Source organism: Etheostoma cragini, chromosome 1 (genome assembly GCF_013103735.1).
Source record: "Etheostoma cragini isolate CJK2018 chromosome 1, CSU_Ecrag_1.0, whole genome shotgun sequence".
NCBI lineage: Eukaryota > Metazoa > Chordata > Actinopteri > Perciformes > Percidae > Etheostoma > Etheostoma cragini.
This window is the reverse complement of record NC_048407.1, coordinates 6,347,141-6,365,401: the sequence shown is the minus strand read 5'-3', so window position 1 is coordinate 6,365,401 and position 18,261 is coordinate 6,347,141. Positions and strand designations below refer to the sequence as shown.

Genomic DNA, 18,261 nt, shown 5'->3' with positions numbered 1-18,261 from the left:
CAACCAAAACTAGAGTTGTGATGTCAAAGATTGTTGTTCCTATCACTCGCTCAGGCACAAAAACATGGGAAAATAGGGTCCAGGTTGAAAAAACAATAGTTACCCTTTAAGTTAACCTTTCCAGGTGTAAAGTGGGACACTTAACACTACATTGTGTAATTATTACCTAGTAATGTTCCATTCATGATAATGGTCCATCTGTTGTTGCTAGATGGGCTTGAGTTTTCCATAACTTACATACTTTTTGAGGTTATTCTGGTGAAAAGTATTTGTATTAGTATTTGTCACTGTTATAGATGGTTGCAATTATAAGAAACATGCATAAAGCAGGTATATTTTTCTCCACTCCGTGTTGATAAGAGCATTAAAAATTTGAAAAATCTCCTTTTTGCAAGATCTAGAATTACAATTTTTTTTAATAGATTAAAAAAAGTGTGATTCATTTTTGATTAATCGCAAGTAAACTACAGACAATCATGCGATTACATATTTTAATCGCTAAACTACTGAGCCTGTCTGCAACTGGTAGGCTACCGACAACGTTTCAGCTGATCAACTGATCTGTAATAATAGAAAATGTAAAAAAGAATTCCAAACCTATTTATTTAGAACATCTCGTTATTTATATTAAATAGGGCAAGGGCGATTTGTCGACATAGTCAACGTCATCAATAACATAGTTTGCATCGACGCATCACGCCTAAAAATAACATGGCTGCCTCCATCAACAGCGCAAGTAAGGATTCCTCACAACGACATGTTGAGAAAGAGGCTTGCACATGGTCTTCTAAAGTGTGGGGGCATTTTACTCTAAATGCCAACTACATGGTAGTCTGCAGACTTTGTATAATGATCCCCGAGTCAGGCTTACAGCAGCAAAACACTTTAAGTTCTGCTCACCTATGCCTCTCTGCTCCAGCTTCTCCCGTTGCTCACCTGTATACAGTATGTCCTGTACTGACTTGAGTGTGTGGTAAACTGTTCTGCGTCCCCCCCATCTGTAGCACACCCCATCTTCCATAATTGTGCAACCAGTTTTAGCGTCAGTTACAATGGCCCACTTATTAAAAAAGTTGTCTGGTTTAAATTGGTCTAGGGCTCATAATTCCCTTTTGAAAGGAGAGAGTCAAATTAGTTTTAAACTTTTTTACTGTTTTTTTATTTTAAATTTTTCTATTTGTGTATTCTTCCTGAAAGTGACTTAAAATGTGAATTAGTTTTATTGTTGGTTTATTTATTTATTTATTTATGATATATCTGAGTTCATACATTGCTAAATTGACACATTTTTACTGTAAGGTTAAAGGGAGAAGAGCTTTGATGCTGACTTGAAACATGACTTGAATAAGCTGCGGAGGCGACGTAGTTTGGCCTCGTCGGCACCGCACTGACGGAGCTGAGCTCCGCTCTCTGTCAACGTGCAGAGAGGACAGAGTAGCTCGCACTTACGCGCTCTCAGGTACTGAAATTTGGTGGCGATTGATAGAGTTCGACAGATTTTTCTCTGGCCGACGGACGATAAATGCTTCCAATTTATTTTGGCCGATATGTGCTTGTTTTCAAACCTCTATTTGAAAGATAAAATGTAACAGGAATAAATCAAAACAAAAACATTTATTGAACACTTCACACTTCACTTCTGCACTGATATTAGAAATGTATAGTGTAAAAAATATATTGTGATAATATATTGTAATAAATAAATGCGCTTAGCAGCATTTTTTAAACTTCTGAGAACTCAAATCTGCAAACTTTCATAAATTGAATAAATTAACAATTTATTTAACCAGTTTAATTATTTTTAATAATTTAAATTTATTTAACAATAACATTAGTACTGCTGCACACAGTAGCAACCAGTAGCATTTCTTTGTTTTAGGTCTGAAATAAATGTATTACACTAAATAAATCTCAGTGCATCTTCACTTCTGCTGTGGCTACTTAAACATTTTAACAACACTAGGGAGAGCGCGGATGTGCCTGCATAGTAAATGGCTTGATCTACTGCCTATCTTCAGGCAGTAGTGGCCTAAAGGGTAGAGAATAGAGCTTGTGACTGGGAGGTCATTGGTTTCATCCCCAGACCAACATGAAAAAATTTCAGATGTAAAGTTATTCGCTGCCAAACTGGCGCCAAAATGAAATGAATGGCAGTCGAAGGAATGCTAACGGCTTGTGAGTGCTTTGTAGTAATAAATGGCGCCATAGGAGCTACGCTTAGTGGACGCCCGCTTACCCCCTTGGTTGTACTGGGCAGCTTCCAGGCATGAATGTGTAACTGTGGGAATGTGATCTGGGCCTTCCTGCAAAAGAGAGGCTGCCTCTCAGTGAACCTCCCCAGAATAAAAAATAAACTAAAAAAAATTCAATTAAAAAATCTTCCAATGCCAATTAAGTAAAAAATGGTCAACATCTAGTGATTGAAAAAGTTCAGTACCCAACCCTTTTTTGCACACATTTTAGTAAAAGCTTTCCACCAGCCTTTCAGTACGCTATATTAATATTGATAGCTATTTAATTCATATTATTGTCTTTTATTTTTTATTCCTTTTTTATTTATCACTCAATCTTTTGCTTTTTTTTTTTTACTCCTGAGCTGCTGTAACAAGTAATTTTCTCTCATGTGGGATTAATCAAATTAATCAAAGTTTTTATTCCATGTGAATGGTGAAGGCATGGCAAAAAAGGGTTGCAGACATCGCCCAGGCCCCTTACGCGGTGAGGACAGTATGCGCCGGTAAGCCACCATAAAACTGGCTATTGTGGAAACTGGGCAGTTAATTAACGAGAAACACTGGATTAGTCATTGAAAATGAGAACTGGGCTGGTTTTCTTTTTGTAGGAAGCAGCAAAAAAGTTGTATCATGACGTGTTTGAGTTCCTTTACCTGACTTGCCATTGCAACGTCTCGCAATGTGACTATTGCGCTTTCAAAGCTGAAACATTATGTCGTGCAGCCTTAATGTATTTCGTTGTGGCACAGGTGTAACACTTTGAATGGTAAAGTGCATGTAAAAGAGTCCCTATTCAGACTGGTAGCAGAAAGGCAGCAGTGTTTGCTGTGTTCCTGCCAGGCTGAATGACCGTCAGATGAAGTTGTTTTTTCATCAGATGATGCTAGTTTAGAGCTGTGTGATATTCCCCCACTTCATGAATGAATGATGGAAGGCTGTTCAGAAGGCCCTGCACTGCTGTATCAGTGTATTTCTCTGGAAAAGATGTGGGGGGCTGGGAATACACACTGTATCAAATATTAACTACGTTTCTTGGTGCACTGGGGCATGCTGAAGGGTTTGTTTTGCATATCCATTCCATCTGTCTAAATGAATAAGTGAGGGAATGGAGTGGAGAGACGAAGGGGGAAAAGTAAGGACAATAGAATGGATTAGTGTATGAGGAAAGAGGGAAATAATGCATTGAGAGAAAAAGAGGAAGATGGATGCCACAGTATAATTGCTCTCCGTATGACACACAGCACTGTGGCTTCATAGCATGGAACAGCTAGTGTTGCACCGTACACCGATACTACAAAGGTATCGCTGTACCCTGCGGTTCCTACCATCCAGCGGTTACCTCCAGCACCGTAATCTCCGGGCAGCGAGCAGGATCTGTGGCAGTCATTCACTTGGGCGACAACTGCTTCATACCCTTACCTTGCCGTGATCAAAACCACTTACCCTCTGCAGCTAGGAAGGCAACAATTATAGATTTTGTTGGTACAATTATAGTCTAAAAAAATAATCACGATTGTTTTGCATTCATTTCACTGCCACTGTATGAAATTAAATAAACACTGTTTATTTATTGCTGCCTTTTGAAACAAAAATAATATTAACAGTTTTGAATATTTTAATGAAATGATTATATGATCGATTATCAACCTTTTTCATTTAAATTCATCTGAAAACGACTAGAGGTGAATCAATCAAACCACAAACAAAGGCCAAGTTGGCAACAACAAAGAAGTTGGCACTTTTTGGGTCTTGCCAGCTGGTGTGTCTAAAAGTTAGAGGAGCTGCTAGACAAGATGCACCTGATACAGTGAGATGCACAGCATGTTGCCAAGGCACAAATGCGATGGAGATATCTCTTTGCAGCCTTAAGTCCCACAGGGGATGAAGAGGAGCAAGTAACTAACGTTAATTGGTAACATCCCTGACGTGATCCAGCTGTTGCGGAGTTTTAACTCGTATCAGCGTAACACTATTGTCAGCTCGCTTAATGTCAATGCAAACGTCAGCTCTGTCAGGTAAATCAGTAAGTTAGTAGTAGGGGATACAGGGGAGTTGTTTATGAAGTAAAATTTGGTTTTGATTCTACAAGCAGCAATATCACAGGCCAAGCATTCGACAAACAGGCCCATTTCCAATGGGTACTGCACTAGCAAAACAAAATACAGCCACTTTGTGCCTATTGTATTCTACTTCTTTTTTCTCTTGAACAAAAAACTTTACACTCAACTGCCACACGGTCAAAATACAGTTTGCTTCTCCATTCAAGCATCATCTGAGTGCAGTTACTTCTTAATTACAACCTTACCTCCTAAGTGGCCGGAGGTTGAAACCAAACAAACACCAAAATGGCTCTTACACTAATAATTGGACAAATTGGAAAGACTGCAAGTTAATGTGACGAATACTTGTGCTAACCCTTTGCTGTTTTGCTGTTGCTGTTGCTGTTGTTTCTTCCAGAGATGGGCAGTGAGTTGCCAGGGACAGTAGCCATGCCTGGGGCTGTTGGAGCCAGTCAGGTGAGGATGGGTGGAGCTGTGCCAGGCCGTGGGGGCAAGAGAAGATCAGGAGGGTGAGTATTTTCACCGCTAAACTGCTGTGGAAATGAACCTCTACAAACGTATATAATACTTAGATATTTATTCTTTAATTAATAAGAGTTTACAAATTGTTTTTACACTCAGTGTTGCGCCATTGGTGTGTAAATGGGTGTGAATGTAGGTCTGAACGATTTAGGAAAGAAATCAAATTGCGGTTTTCCCGCCAGAAATTACAATACAATTTGCGTTTTTTTTGCATGTTAAATAAAGTTTCAGTGAAGCTTCCGACATTTCTGTAAACAATCTGTGATATGTAATATTCCAATATTTATCTAATGAAAAAAAAGTTATTACAATAATAAAAAGAGGAATAAAAATGTAAAATCAGATGTAACACCAAACATTAATAGCGGTCTTCACAATTAGCTAATCACTTTCTTTCAAAAACAATTAATTGTTCAACCCTAGTTTGAAGCAGAAATAAAAATGTATAAAATCAATGGGAATGTTAAGGGATCATCCGCTCATCATTGACTCTTCTTAGGAAATAATTTTTGTATGTGAACGCTGAAAGAAAGGGGATGGGGGATGTGACCACTTTACAAAACTCTAATATGAGTGGAACCCCAATTGACATGTGAATGGCGTTTTCAGCTTCTGCATTACTGTGGAAAGTGCAGAGTATGTGGGGGGGCTGTACATGAGCTCAGTGCCGTGAATATTTTAATCCTCAGGGGCTAAAGCAATGCATTTAACCCATGCACAGACATTAGGGCTACATACACATGAATACATAATACAAACCTGATCTAGCCAACATGGCACAGGGAGACAACAGGGACTGCTCCTCTTTTTTTTCCATATCATTGTTGCTTGTGTGTGTGTGGATGACCCAGATTGTAGTTGAGTAAGATCATCCCAAGACAACAACAGACACACTGACCCATCTTGTTGCTGCCACAGTGCATAAAGCCGTCAGGTAGATCATGCATAGAAACTGAGCCGTGACAGGCCACTGCAAAGGTGGCAGAGCGGAGCGGCTCCTTTTATTCCCTATGAGAACAGCGGTATAAACCAAATCCACTGACGGCAGCGAAAGGGCCAGGATGTGGACCGCTCTGCCCGCTCTCCAAAATTCAGAAACATGGACCTGGAACGGTTGTTACAAAAACGGTTTGTTCTCAAAATTTTGGATCAGAGGCTGAGTTCTTGTGGCGGTGGCCACAGGTCCGGTTATGACCTGCGGCCCTTTACTGAATGTTATCACCCTCTTTGACTCCTGACTTTATTGGTCCTATTAATAAAGGCAATAGATATTTATATGCAATTATTATCATTGCAGTTATAAATTCTTTAAAAATAAAAGAAAAAGGTTTTGATAAAATACATATATATTTTTGTAAATTCATTTGAATATAAAAACAAAATTGACGTAATTGGACACTTTAACACTCACTTTATATCAGCTGGCTGTATTTTCAGTGAGTCCAAATCAAGTCATAATTGCTCTGACTCCGGCACGGAAACACAACCAGAAACCTTTGTTTTTAGACCTATTTTAAAAGAGGATGTCTGTATTGCTCTTAAAGCTATTGACCAGAAAAAGTCATCAGGAGCAGACAACCCAGAACCTTTTTTATTAAAGGTTGCAGCTGAAATTATAGCTAAACCTATAGCATACATTTTTAAATGTAGTCTGCAGACAAATTCAATCCCCAAATTATGGAAAGCAGTCTGTGTTCTTCCTTTTCTAAAGGGTGGCGACCCATCAGATCTTAACAATTATGTGCCAATTTCCAAACTCTCTATTCTTGCAAAAATTTTGGAAGCTCAAGTAAACTGTCAATTAAAAGCATACTTTGCACAACATTTAAACTGATGTACAGTCAGGTTTTAGAGCTGGACACAGTACTGTTACAGCAGTGTTTTCACTATTAAATGACATTATAAAATGCCTTGGACAAAAAGCAACACTGCTTTTATTGATCCCAAAAATGGGAAATTACTGTGTTACAGCAGCAAAATATCCGACACACAGCAACACATACAGAATATACATGAAATAATAGGATACAAAATACATGAAATAATGAGTAGGATAGATTGCAAGAACAAATATTTTAAATATATACAAGTTATTGTATATCCATGATAGATAACAGTTTGTTCAGTGACCTCCACTCCACCACAGCTTCAGTGTGTCCTGTTTGCAGCTGATCACGGAGCCAGCCTTTCTGATCAGTTTGTTCAGTCTGTTTGTATCGCTGGCTCCGATGCCCAAGCAGATGGGGGGGGGGGGCACGGTAAATTATGTACTGAAGCAACACACCTACATAAACATGCATCGGTCCTAGCTAAGCTTGAAATCATGAGCACACCTGGAGAAAATCCCGGCGCTGCTTCAAAACTGCAGGAGGAAGACAGTCAAGGGATTCTGTTGAATTTGGTGATGCATGTATCTCCTCCGTGTTTAGGGCTGGCTGACGACGATGGATAAGCTATCATCTGACACCTAAAGCAAATGTTTGTTGGCCGCTTTCAAACTTTGTGTCAAAGTGATTTAATCCCAGTGTTTGGGCAATGACATGATCACAAATGGAAAGTATCAGAAGCTCTGGTTTATTTGTCAGCAGATATAACTTTATCACTTTGCAGCAGCAGAACCAAATGAGGAAGAACTCGCACACAGATACAGATGCACAGATCACAAATGTGTGTGTGTGTGTGTGTGTGTGTGTGTGTGTCTGTGTCTGTGTGAATGGTTTGTCAGATATTTGTTGGCCAACAGATGTTTTTTTATGTTATCAGTTGATCGTTGGAGCAGACGATGCAAGGAAGTGTCCTGTATGAACAGACAGTGAAGTTTTTCTAATCTTATTTTTCTTCTGTCTGCAGCTGTTTAATGATTGCAGTGGATATACATATTAAATACCAGAAAACACAGGGAATTTAGTCACAACAGAGCACTGGCCACTCTAAGGCTAACAGAAGTAGTAACTGTGTTTCTTGTGGTTGTTTCCCAGAATGGAGTTTGACGACGAAGACGGAGAGGGACCTAGCAAATTTTCAAGGTGAGAACATTGAAAGCAGATAGCGTCAGTCCTGTCTGAAATGCTGTAGAACTAGTTCACAATATCAACACAGGTCCTGTTTAAAGGTATCTGCCGATACAACACATTACATTTTTTGAATTGAACATGTTAAAGTTGTTGGATGTCTGTTTTTTTTTTTTACTGCACTCAATTCAAAAATGTGTTCGAAACACAGTATGATTCAGTTTTCTGAGATTTATAATTGATCTTATCCTGATATTAGCTAACTCTCTTAATATGTCTAAAATGGATCTTTAAGAACCCTGCAGATATTTGTGTTTGTAACATTGACTGCATGGAATCATCATGAATTTTATTCCCCCTTCCGTCAAATGTGTCTGTTTTTCCTATTTTTAGAGAAGGACTAAAGTCTTTCTCTGTCACTGCATCTCATACGTCCACTCCCATTTAATTGATCTTAACTTGTTTTACTTTTCTTTCTCATATTGTGTAGTGTGTACATCTGTAGGATGGACATGAAGTGCTTTATTTTAGTGGATCGGTTTCTTCTAAATTGAGTGGTGAGGAAGAGCTAGTCTCTGCTGAACACAGGAGTAACTGCACTCTTGATAAGGGACAGTGGCATCACGTGTAGGATTTATTTGGCTACAGGAAGGCTCCCCTATTCACGCTTTGTATGTACACATGTTCAGTGTTTTCCCTGGGTTTATCAAAGAATTGCCAGATTTGGCTGAAAGGGTGAGGCGTTTTTCCTTAACAAAATGTGATTATTATTACCATTGCTGTGTCTAAAACTTTGGAAAAGCTAGACCAAATAATAAATAAATAACACACAGAAATAGGGCTGCACAAGTATTTGAATTTTAATCACAATCACGATTCTGGCTTCCCACGATCAAATTTGCGTGATCAAGCGATATTTTAAGTGCGTCATTCCGTCCATAGAATGGTCTGTTTTTTGCATTACATGACTCATTTCTTCTGAAAAGCCGTACACTTCTGACATTTGTCCACAGTTTTGTCATTAACACAGCTGTAGATTGTTAAGCATGAGAGGCAAACCTGTATTTGTACCAGTGTTGTTAGCTGGTAACTCCGCTATCGTGGCGGCCAAGGCAAAAAAACACAGAAAAAGTAATTTAATGCAACTAAGTTCAGGTCGTTGAGTAATAGCGTGTGAGACGGAGCTTGCTGGACCGGGGCGAGAGATATAGGTAACTCTGCTGACCCGCCATTTGACCTGTGCTGGGCCCAATCATTATGAGTCAGCCGTCACTCTGTGTGTACCCTGTATGATTTGGGCTTAACGATTTGGGGGGATGCTATTGTGATATTTCTGCCAGATATTGCGACTACAATACAATTTGTGGATATTAAAATAAAAAGTTTAGTTAAAGTTCAATATTCAATGTGTAACAGATAAAACATCTCAGGGATCATTATAACATGAGACACTATCACAACTGCTCTATATTCTTATGCAAGGATGAGAAAATAGATATAAATGGCCAGCAATTGCAAGTGTTTTTTGGATGGAATAACTATCACTACAAAAAAGCATGGAACATTGAATCTGTGATATGTAACATTATACCAGCATGTATTTTATGAAATAATAGTAAATATGATAATAAAAAGCTGAATGAAAACATTTAAACCAAATGTTACATCAAACACTCAACTAAATCTTCAGATTTGATTATTTGCGGTCTTTATGGTTAGCTAATCGCATTCTTTCAAATCACAATTTGGATATGAAAATTATACATCGTTCAGCCCTAGTTGTGGTGAAGCACAGTGAAAAGTCTAGATAGTTGGGTGGTTTAGTGCTTGTCAATATGTGCTCTCCAAGCTTCTACCTACCCTCTCCTCTGTTTCAGAGAGAACCACAGTGAGATTGAGCGACGCCGGCGCAACAAAATGACCCAGTACATCACCGAGCTGTCGGACATGGTCCCTACCTGCAGCGCGCTGGCCCGGAAACCGGATAAACTCACCATCCTGCGCATGGCTGTCTCCCATATGAAATCCATGAGGGGCACCGGCAACACGTCCACGGATGGCGCCTACAAGCCCTCCTTTCTCACTGAACAGGTACTGTTCTGTCAGAGAGCCACAGATCTGTCATACGGGACAGATTCAGATCAAACATTTCTTGTTATATTTGTTCTACCACATTTAAGTGGTTTGGGCCGTGAAAAATTCTTTGACATCAAATTAAGAATCAGAATCAGAAGACTTGATTGATGCCTTCAGGAAAATTGTAAAAAAAATTGTAAAGTCAGATTTAAGGTAAAAGAAAAAGTAGAGTAAGAAAAAAACTAGTCAACAAGTGTATAAAGTAACATAGCTTAAGTGAAAGAAATGAAAAATCTGGTACAAGTTATACTTTGTAAAGTAAGATTAGGTTAAAAAGATTATGTTGCAAAAAACAATGGATTGTACAAAGCGGTTGGAACATGTCATACTACAGTCACATCAATGTTGCACTATTGTAACTAATACATTAGTGCAAAAAATTGTCCAAAACAACATTATAGTAATGCGATATGGAAATACTTGTTGTGATTCCAGTTTTGACTCTCCACGAGTAAAAACTCATTCATCCACACAAACTAATTGTGGGAATTCTCAGTTTGTACAGCCATCTGGAGAGCAAGATGAACATTTTCATTTTAGACAAGTCCAAAAAAGCTGGGACTAACCCTATGCTTGCCAAGGTTTTTGAAACCAAGAAATAAAGTTAGTAATTTTCAAACCTGACCATAACGGGAATAACAGTGTGGATGTAGAAATAGTTCACTCAACATAGAAATTGTTTGTAATTGTTACGAACCTCATTCGAAACTAGTGGATTCCTTTTCCCATCCTGCTCAATGTCTGCCCAAATCTTCTCCCCAGCTGCTTTGATTTTTCAAAATATGTTCTCTCTTTTTGCACATCAGGTCCAAAATGTGTCATGTCATTTGTCTAGAGTCAAGAGTATGTAACACTCCCAGGGGAGAAGTCCTCTGCCTCCAGGGAGACAAAAAAAGACTTACCTTCTGTTCAGTTATTACAGGATTGCCATATTCTGATAAAGCCATTGCTTCACAACAAAAACACCATAGTAACAGGTCCACAAGCTCAAAACAGGTCCATCCTTTTCCAAAGGGTGAGCTGGATTTAGTGTCATGCATGTTGAAATTGGACTTTGCTTACCGTGGCTAAACATGCTTCACTGTTTTTTTAACTGTGCATCCTGGGAATGTTCCAAGAAACTGAAAAGAAAATGTCAGGAAACCTTGAAAATGACTCCCTGGGCAGATCACTACCTACTAATCTGGAGAGTGGTTTGAGGCACACCCCGAGACTTATGCTTGTCATGATGATATACAAAAACATGGAAGGCTAGCCAGTGTGTAACTGTCAAAGGGAACAATGTCTGTTTTGTCATTTAATAAACTCACTCTAACTCTGCTGTAACTCCCGCGTAACTCATGCGGAGCAGATGCACACTACACACACAGCACCACTCTTCCACTATTATCAATGAAACTGGCTACACCGGACACGAGAGCAGCACGTTAGTGGTGCACATGCACTGCTGAGATCTGCTCTACAAGCCTAGAAATAGGACAGTCTTCTATTTACATTTTTATGTGAGGTATGTTTATACAGAAATGGATCATAAAGTGTCTATATTTCTTTTAATGAAATGAAACTAATATCCAGGAAAAACAACTTAATGACTGTCAGTGAGCATAGTGGCACTTTGGTTATTAGAGTTTCTGTTTCTTTTTGTTCCCTGTAGGAACTGAAACATCTGATCCTGGAGGCGGCGGACGGCTTCCTGTTTGTGGTTGCTGCGGAGACGGGACGGGTGATCTACGTGTCGGACTCGGTGACGCCGGTTCTGAACCATCCCCAGTCGGAGTGGTTTGGCAGCACTCTATACGAACAGGTCCACCCCGACGATGTGGACAAGCTGAGGGAACAGCTCAGTACTTCAGAAAACTCCATGACAGGTAGATGCAGTACCGTCACTAAAAACTCTCTTCCAGCTGAAAGTTTTCTTTTTTTTTCTTGCCTTTGCTAATTATTGTAATTATAAGGTCTCAGTAGGGTTGCCAAGAGTCCTCAAACCACCTGTCACACACAGCACAGATACAGCTTTTACCATTTAGACTGCCACTGCGCTCACTTTATTTTTACAAATACCAAGCTCTTTCCCTTGCCACTCTGGTGTCTGGTGGATCTTAGTTGCCTGTATTCTGCCTATGCATAGATTCATTCTCTACCTGTCCTGCTGTTTGTTTTTGATCAGTCTGCTTGCGTGTTGGAACCTTTATTTAGCTATTCTGATATAGTATGTCTCGACGTTATGTTAAATTTTTATGAAGTCTACTATTCGTATAATGACCAACCCTGTAATAGCTTGTCTAGGTTTTATGACAAAGCTAAGTTAGATTTTGCATTTGATTTAATAAGGTAATGATTAATTGACAACTTGGAGGAGTGAAGTGAGGCCTAACATGGCTTTCCAGACCCCAGTCTGTACACTGCTGCTCCCTGGCTAGGTGCGCTGTATCCTCGGCTGGGGCACCACTATGGTGCTGCTGGCCAGAAATTCCATCCAATTCATTTCAATTTTATTTATAGTAATCGTAGTAAGTAAGTAAGTAGTATAGCAAAACAAGAGTTATCTCAAGACACTTTACAGATAGAGTAGGTCTAGACCACACTCTGTAATTTATAAAGTCCCAACATTTCTAGACTTCGAGGATGGATGGTTTAGACGTTATGACTGATAATTTAAATCCTTTTGGAGAAACGGACCAATGACCCGAAGTTCTGATTACCTACTTTGCGTTCTGGAAGCAGAAAGTGTGACCAAGGCCCATCATCTTTACTCAAGCATCTGCACTTGAAAGTCATCTGACAACACCATTTAGTAAACATAGCCATACTGAGAAATACAGAGAGAGTTATGTGGAGCTGATAAGCTCACTTAGCTTTGTATCAACTCATGAAGACTATAGTTTTAACCATCCAGTTCTATTTAAAAAAAATCTAAAAATGGCAAAAAGAAACAGTCTTAACATGCTTGCTGACTGGTAGTTCCAGGTGAACAAATGGAAGACATTAGCATATGCTAGCTGGGTGGAGCAGTGTGTGGCCAGGCTTCAGAGCGGGCTGTGGGTCCAGAAGACTTTTCAAGATGTTTCCTCCAGATGACATGTACATCATGCTCTCCTTGAACCCCCAGAAACTAAATCAAAAAATGAAAAGAAAAGTTTGAAAAACAGTAAATGCACTGAATTAAGTGTGAAATGAAGAAACTAAAAAAAACAAAAGCCAAAAGAAAGAATGCACAGGACGAGTAAATCATCCACAACTAGCACCTCAATCCCAACAAAAGTAGCCACAACCAATCCAGATCAGGGTTAGTAAACACAAACCAAAACATACTTTTATGAACTAAGAACGTTAATGAAATATAACATCCCTGCTCATCCAACCCACATGTCCTGAATCTGATGACAGTAATTCTAGATCAGATGAGCAGGAACAGGATAGTAGTTTAGCATTCGTACTTTTAATATTCCCCTGTTCTTTCACATTAAGCACTAAGAGTGTGTGTGTGTGTGTTTGTGTGTGTGTGCGTGCGTGCATGCGTGTGTTATACAATAAGATACTGAGGGTGAGAGTGACATTTTAAATGTAACGCCGTCTAGCATACTCATAGTGCTCACTAGAGGGCAACATTGTCTTGTTAAATCTCTTCCTCTGCATGGTACTCTGGAGGCTCCACAGTCAACTCTCTGAGTTTATATTTGTGTCTGTCAGTCGGTGTGTCTGACCCCAGAGGCCTTCTGAACCGTGTAATCCACATAATACAATCGTCTTCATGTAGAGCTGTGACAGATGAAAACACACACACACACACACATACACACACACGCACACGCACACACGCATACTCTTACTCATCCTCTTAAGTCCGAACATTTCTCCGGCTAACGTTTCATTCAGTGGAACCAAAGCAGTATGTTTTGAAGCCTTCCGCTGCTCAGTGTTGAAATGTTGCATGTTTTCCATCTTCCTGACGTTGAGCCAGAACACCAGTTGTTGCTGTCTGTTGTTCATTGTGGGAATAAGGATAATCCATTAACTGTTTTGGAATCTTTTCTTCCGGATGGAGGGGGGGGGGGGGATGCAGTGGTATGGAGAAAACCAAGTATCACAATATTTTGGAGCAAAAACATTGATGTTGATTGTAGGGTTGACTATTGGTGCTTTCACAAAATATTAACAAAATGAGAGCTTTGATAAATAATCACAAATAATGCAGATTCAATGATAAAGAGGGTAAATGCAAATAATAAAACAGGTAGAAAGTCTGGTACGTTCACTTTAGTGTAATGCAGCCTTTAAAACCAGGAAAAGACCACACTTATCATATCATGATGTTATGATATTCAAAATTTTAGACAATATAAAGCCTCATATATAGATGTCGATATAATATTGATAGATTTCCCAGCCCTAATAGACAGTGTATCATCATAAACTTAGCTATTTGTCCTTAGGTGTTTCCTCTTGCTTCTGAAAGCATGTAATATCAGCGGAGATTGGCTTTCTCTTCAGCTCTCTCCCTAAACCCAGATAACAAGAAGGGAGGAAGACCCTGACAGAAGTCAGTCTTTATCCCAGCAATGTACATACGTTGAGCCAGACTAGCTCTCCCATGTACACTGATAAAAACGTCATCATGGCAGCAAAACATGTCAGTGTTGCTGAGGAATGTTGCAGAAGATAGACACTTTTTTAATGGTGACAGTACAGTACAATGTAGTGAAATTCAATCTCTGTATTTAACCCATCCCAGTATTTTCCCTGAGTTTGTGGAAGACTTATGTGCACATATTTGCCGGAGGGGTTTAGGGGTTGTCCCTCAAGAACGGGATGTTTTTCAATTAAAAGCAATGCAATTTCAGATAATTTTGGATCATCATGATAACCATATCTCTGTCTAAAACATTGGAAAAGCTGGAGCAGATAATACATAAATAACTCAAAAAACTTAAGGACAAAACTTGCTAAATAAGTCCAGAGACTAAATTGGTGTGTCTGCTTGAGTTTTTTTCTCCTATCACAGTAAACGTCTGCCCTGGGAGGAGGGATCCCTCCTTGAGGTTTCTACCATTCGTCCCCATTAAAATGTTTTATTTGGGGGAGTTTTTACCTTGTCTGATACAAGGTTGGTTAAAAGACAGGGTTTGCTGGGCTGTATGGATTGTAAAGCCTTTTGAGGCAAATTTGTGATTTGTGGCATTGGACTCTAATAAAATTTAATTAAAATGGATACAAACACATAAAACACTATTTGCTTCTCCTTCAGGTTTGCTACTAAGACCACAGGTTTTAAGGAGTAACCAGTTTGTTGTAAATACATCTGTACTGGTCTACATGTTAATCGTATGTGTGGTTTGTATGTTCACAGGGCGGATTCTGGACCTGAAGACAGGAACAGTGAAGAAAGAGGGACAGCAGTCCTCCATGAGGATGTGCATGGGCTCCCGGCGCTCCTTCATCTGCCGCATGAGGTGTGTGTGCGATTGTGTGTGTGTGTGTGTGTGCGTGTTAGGGTTGGGCAGTAATACGGTATCTCGCGCGGTCTTAAAAATAGCATTGGCATCAGTTTCAATACCACCATTAAAAAAATATAATGCCCTTATATAGGAGACAAGGATTAAATATTAAATATACTGTATTTTACGGCCTACAAATCACAATTTCTTTCATAGTTTGGCTGAACCTGCGACTTACATATCAACATATATAATTTAACATGTTTTTAAATGTTAATTCATACTGAAAAGAAGCTTTTCAGTATAAGTGTTTGGTATTCATTTTCTGATACACTGATACAGAGATAGAGATACACTGATACACAGAGACACTGATACAGATATACAGAGACACAGAGATACTGAATCAGATATGAAGAGACACTGATACATACAGTATATACAGATATGCAGAAATACGTAGACGCCTACAGATATACAGAGACACCGAGACACTGATACAGATATACAGAGACACAGAGACACTGATACAGATATGCAGAAATACAGAGACATGGATACAGATATACAGATGCACTGAAACACCTATACAGATACACTGATACAGCTATACGGAGACAATGATACAGATATACAGAGACACTGTCACAGCTATACAGATGCACTGATACAGCTATACAGAGACACTGACACAGATATACAGAGACACTGACACAGATATACAGAGACACTGACACAGATATACAGATGACCTGAGACAGATATACAGAGACACTGATACAGCTATACAGAGACACTGATACAGATGTCCAAAGACACTGATACAAATTTACAGAGACACTGACACAGATATACAGAGACACTGATACAGATATACAGAGACACTGACACAGATATACAGAGACACTGGTACAGATATTCAAATCTCAAGGCAAAACATTTCTGAAACTTCAAAATGTTATAGTATTTTGTTATATTGAGATTTTTTTCAAAAGAAATTGTAAAATATTCAGGTTAGGAATTAGTCAACTCACATATTTATATTCTTGTATTTTACTGTAAAACTGCGATTTGATGGCCAGTTGAATTGTTGAGAATATAACTGATCTAATGATGTGTAGCATGTCCAAAAATAGAATGTAATGTAATGCTGCAGGCTGTCAGCAATATGTAGCTCACAAAGTAACAGCCATTGAACGTTTGCATTAGACAGGCAATTTTCTTTCTTTTATCTGCTGCCTACACATGGCATTCAAAAGTCATGCTGAGCAGTTTCTAATTAATCCCACAAAACACTTTTACAGTAATGTTTGAAATGTGATTGTGGTGATCAGGCTATCATTCCCACAATTATTTAATAGAAAAAGAAGTACCAGGGTGAGCTGAAAGCAGAGAAGGAAACTAGTAAGTAAGTAGGAAGATACTAACAGGTCCAAACTAGAGTGGAGCAATAATCAGGATTACAATAGTAATAGTAATCAAACATTAGTCTATGGAATACATTCCAAGTTTGTATGTGAATGTATGAAAGATTCTCTTTTTTTTTTTTATTTCACTGAATTGTTTCTCATTTTCACTCTCATTTTCTATGGAATGCTTTGGAACCTGGCTGTCTTACACTGGCAACGTCATTACTCAAATGATTGTTAGCGGAGTTGTTACAGCCACAGCAAACAAACACAACTTTAATGTGATCATATTGAAAACAATACCAAACCCGAATATTTAGGGGGCCAAGCCCAAGGAGCTGGGAACCACGGTAGCAATTCTACGCGGTTCACACAGCAGGGCTGTGAAGCCCTGTTGTTTTTCTAAGGATTATAAGGGGTCCAAGCCCGATGGGGACTGGAAATCGCGATAGCAAAGCTTGCAGTTCTAGTTTTCCATTGTTCTTCTCCACTTAACACTCCTGCTCCAGCCTAAACCATTCATGGTGGCGGTGTGCGATTTTCAGGACCGGTGCTAAACTCCGCAAAGACCTCAGACGCAACAATTGACCCATTTCCACCAATATGTGGTGCTATAACAGAAAAAACGTGTTTGGCCCTATAACTTTTAAACAGTACATCGGACATTTAAAACTCATATATCCATGCGTTCCCTGGATCTAACCGAATCTCATGATATAGGCCACGCCCATTTCCGCCTAGACTTTTATTACTTTTACTAGAGATTTATTGAAAACCAGTGTTTTCAAACTCCTCCTAGACCGTGCGATTGATCAGCATGAAACTTGTGCCTATTACACACAAATAAATTTGTGTAGCTAACTTTGAAAACACCTAAATAAATGCTGTCAAGCCTAACCTTAGATTATTCCTTAGTATGTCTCTTTGAGGCTACCAAACATATTTCACAAAAATTGGCCACTAGGGGGCGCTACAAGTAAAAATGTTTATGTTTCATGAACGGCTGATCTGATTTTTACAAAATTTGAGGGGTACCATCTAGGGCCACTGCAATGGCGCCCCTTATGGTGGAGAATTGATTGGTTCAAGTGGGCGTGGCCTGGGGACCCATGCTTGAATTAACGACTTGCACTGAAGTGAATTACCTTAAATTAAGAGGGTATATGTAGAATGGGTAGTTGACCTGACATACCAAAAATAATACACGTGGACCACTAGGTGGCGCTACAATGACTTCAAATGAGTATTTGCCTATAACTCCCACATTAAAAAAACATTAGATCCACGTGTTCACTGACTCAAGCAGAGTCACCAGATAGAGGATACGCCCATTTCTGCTCAAGATTTTTTTTGCAATACCACACTAAGCGCGAAACAAACATTTTCAAACTTGTCTTAGGCCGTGCAACAGATCTGCATGAAACCTGGTATGAAGCATCTCCAGAGGCCCGAAG

At 39.2% G+C, this 18,261-nt stretch overlaps 1 protein-coding gene across 1 annotated transcript in view; it reads left to right on the top strand.

Annotated features, from left to right (window-relative positions):
• Positions 1-18,261, top strand: part of arnt2 (aryl-hydrocarbon receptor nuclear translocator 2) — a 50,070-nt gene that overhangs the window by 5,902 nt on the left and 25,907 nt on the right. Inside the window, exons 2-6 of the mRNA XM_034874754.1 lie at positions 4,692-4,803; positions 7,795-7,842; positions 9,705-9,918; positions 11,618-11,831; positions 15,311-15,413. Coding sequence (XP_034730645.1) covers positions 4,692-4,803; positions 7,795-7,842; positions 9,705-9,918; positions 11,618-11,831; positions 15,311-15,413 — 691 coding nt within the window. The remainder of the gene's footprint in view (positions 1-4,691; positions 4,804-7,794; positions 7,843-9,704; positions 9,919-11,617; positions 11,832-15,310; positions 15,414-18,261) is intronic.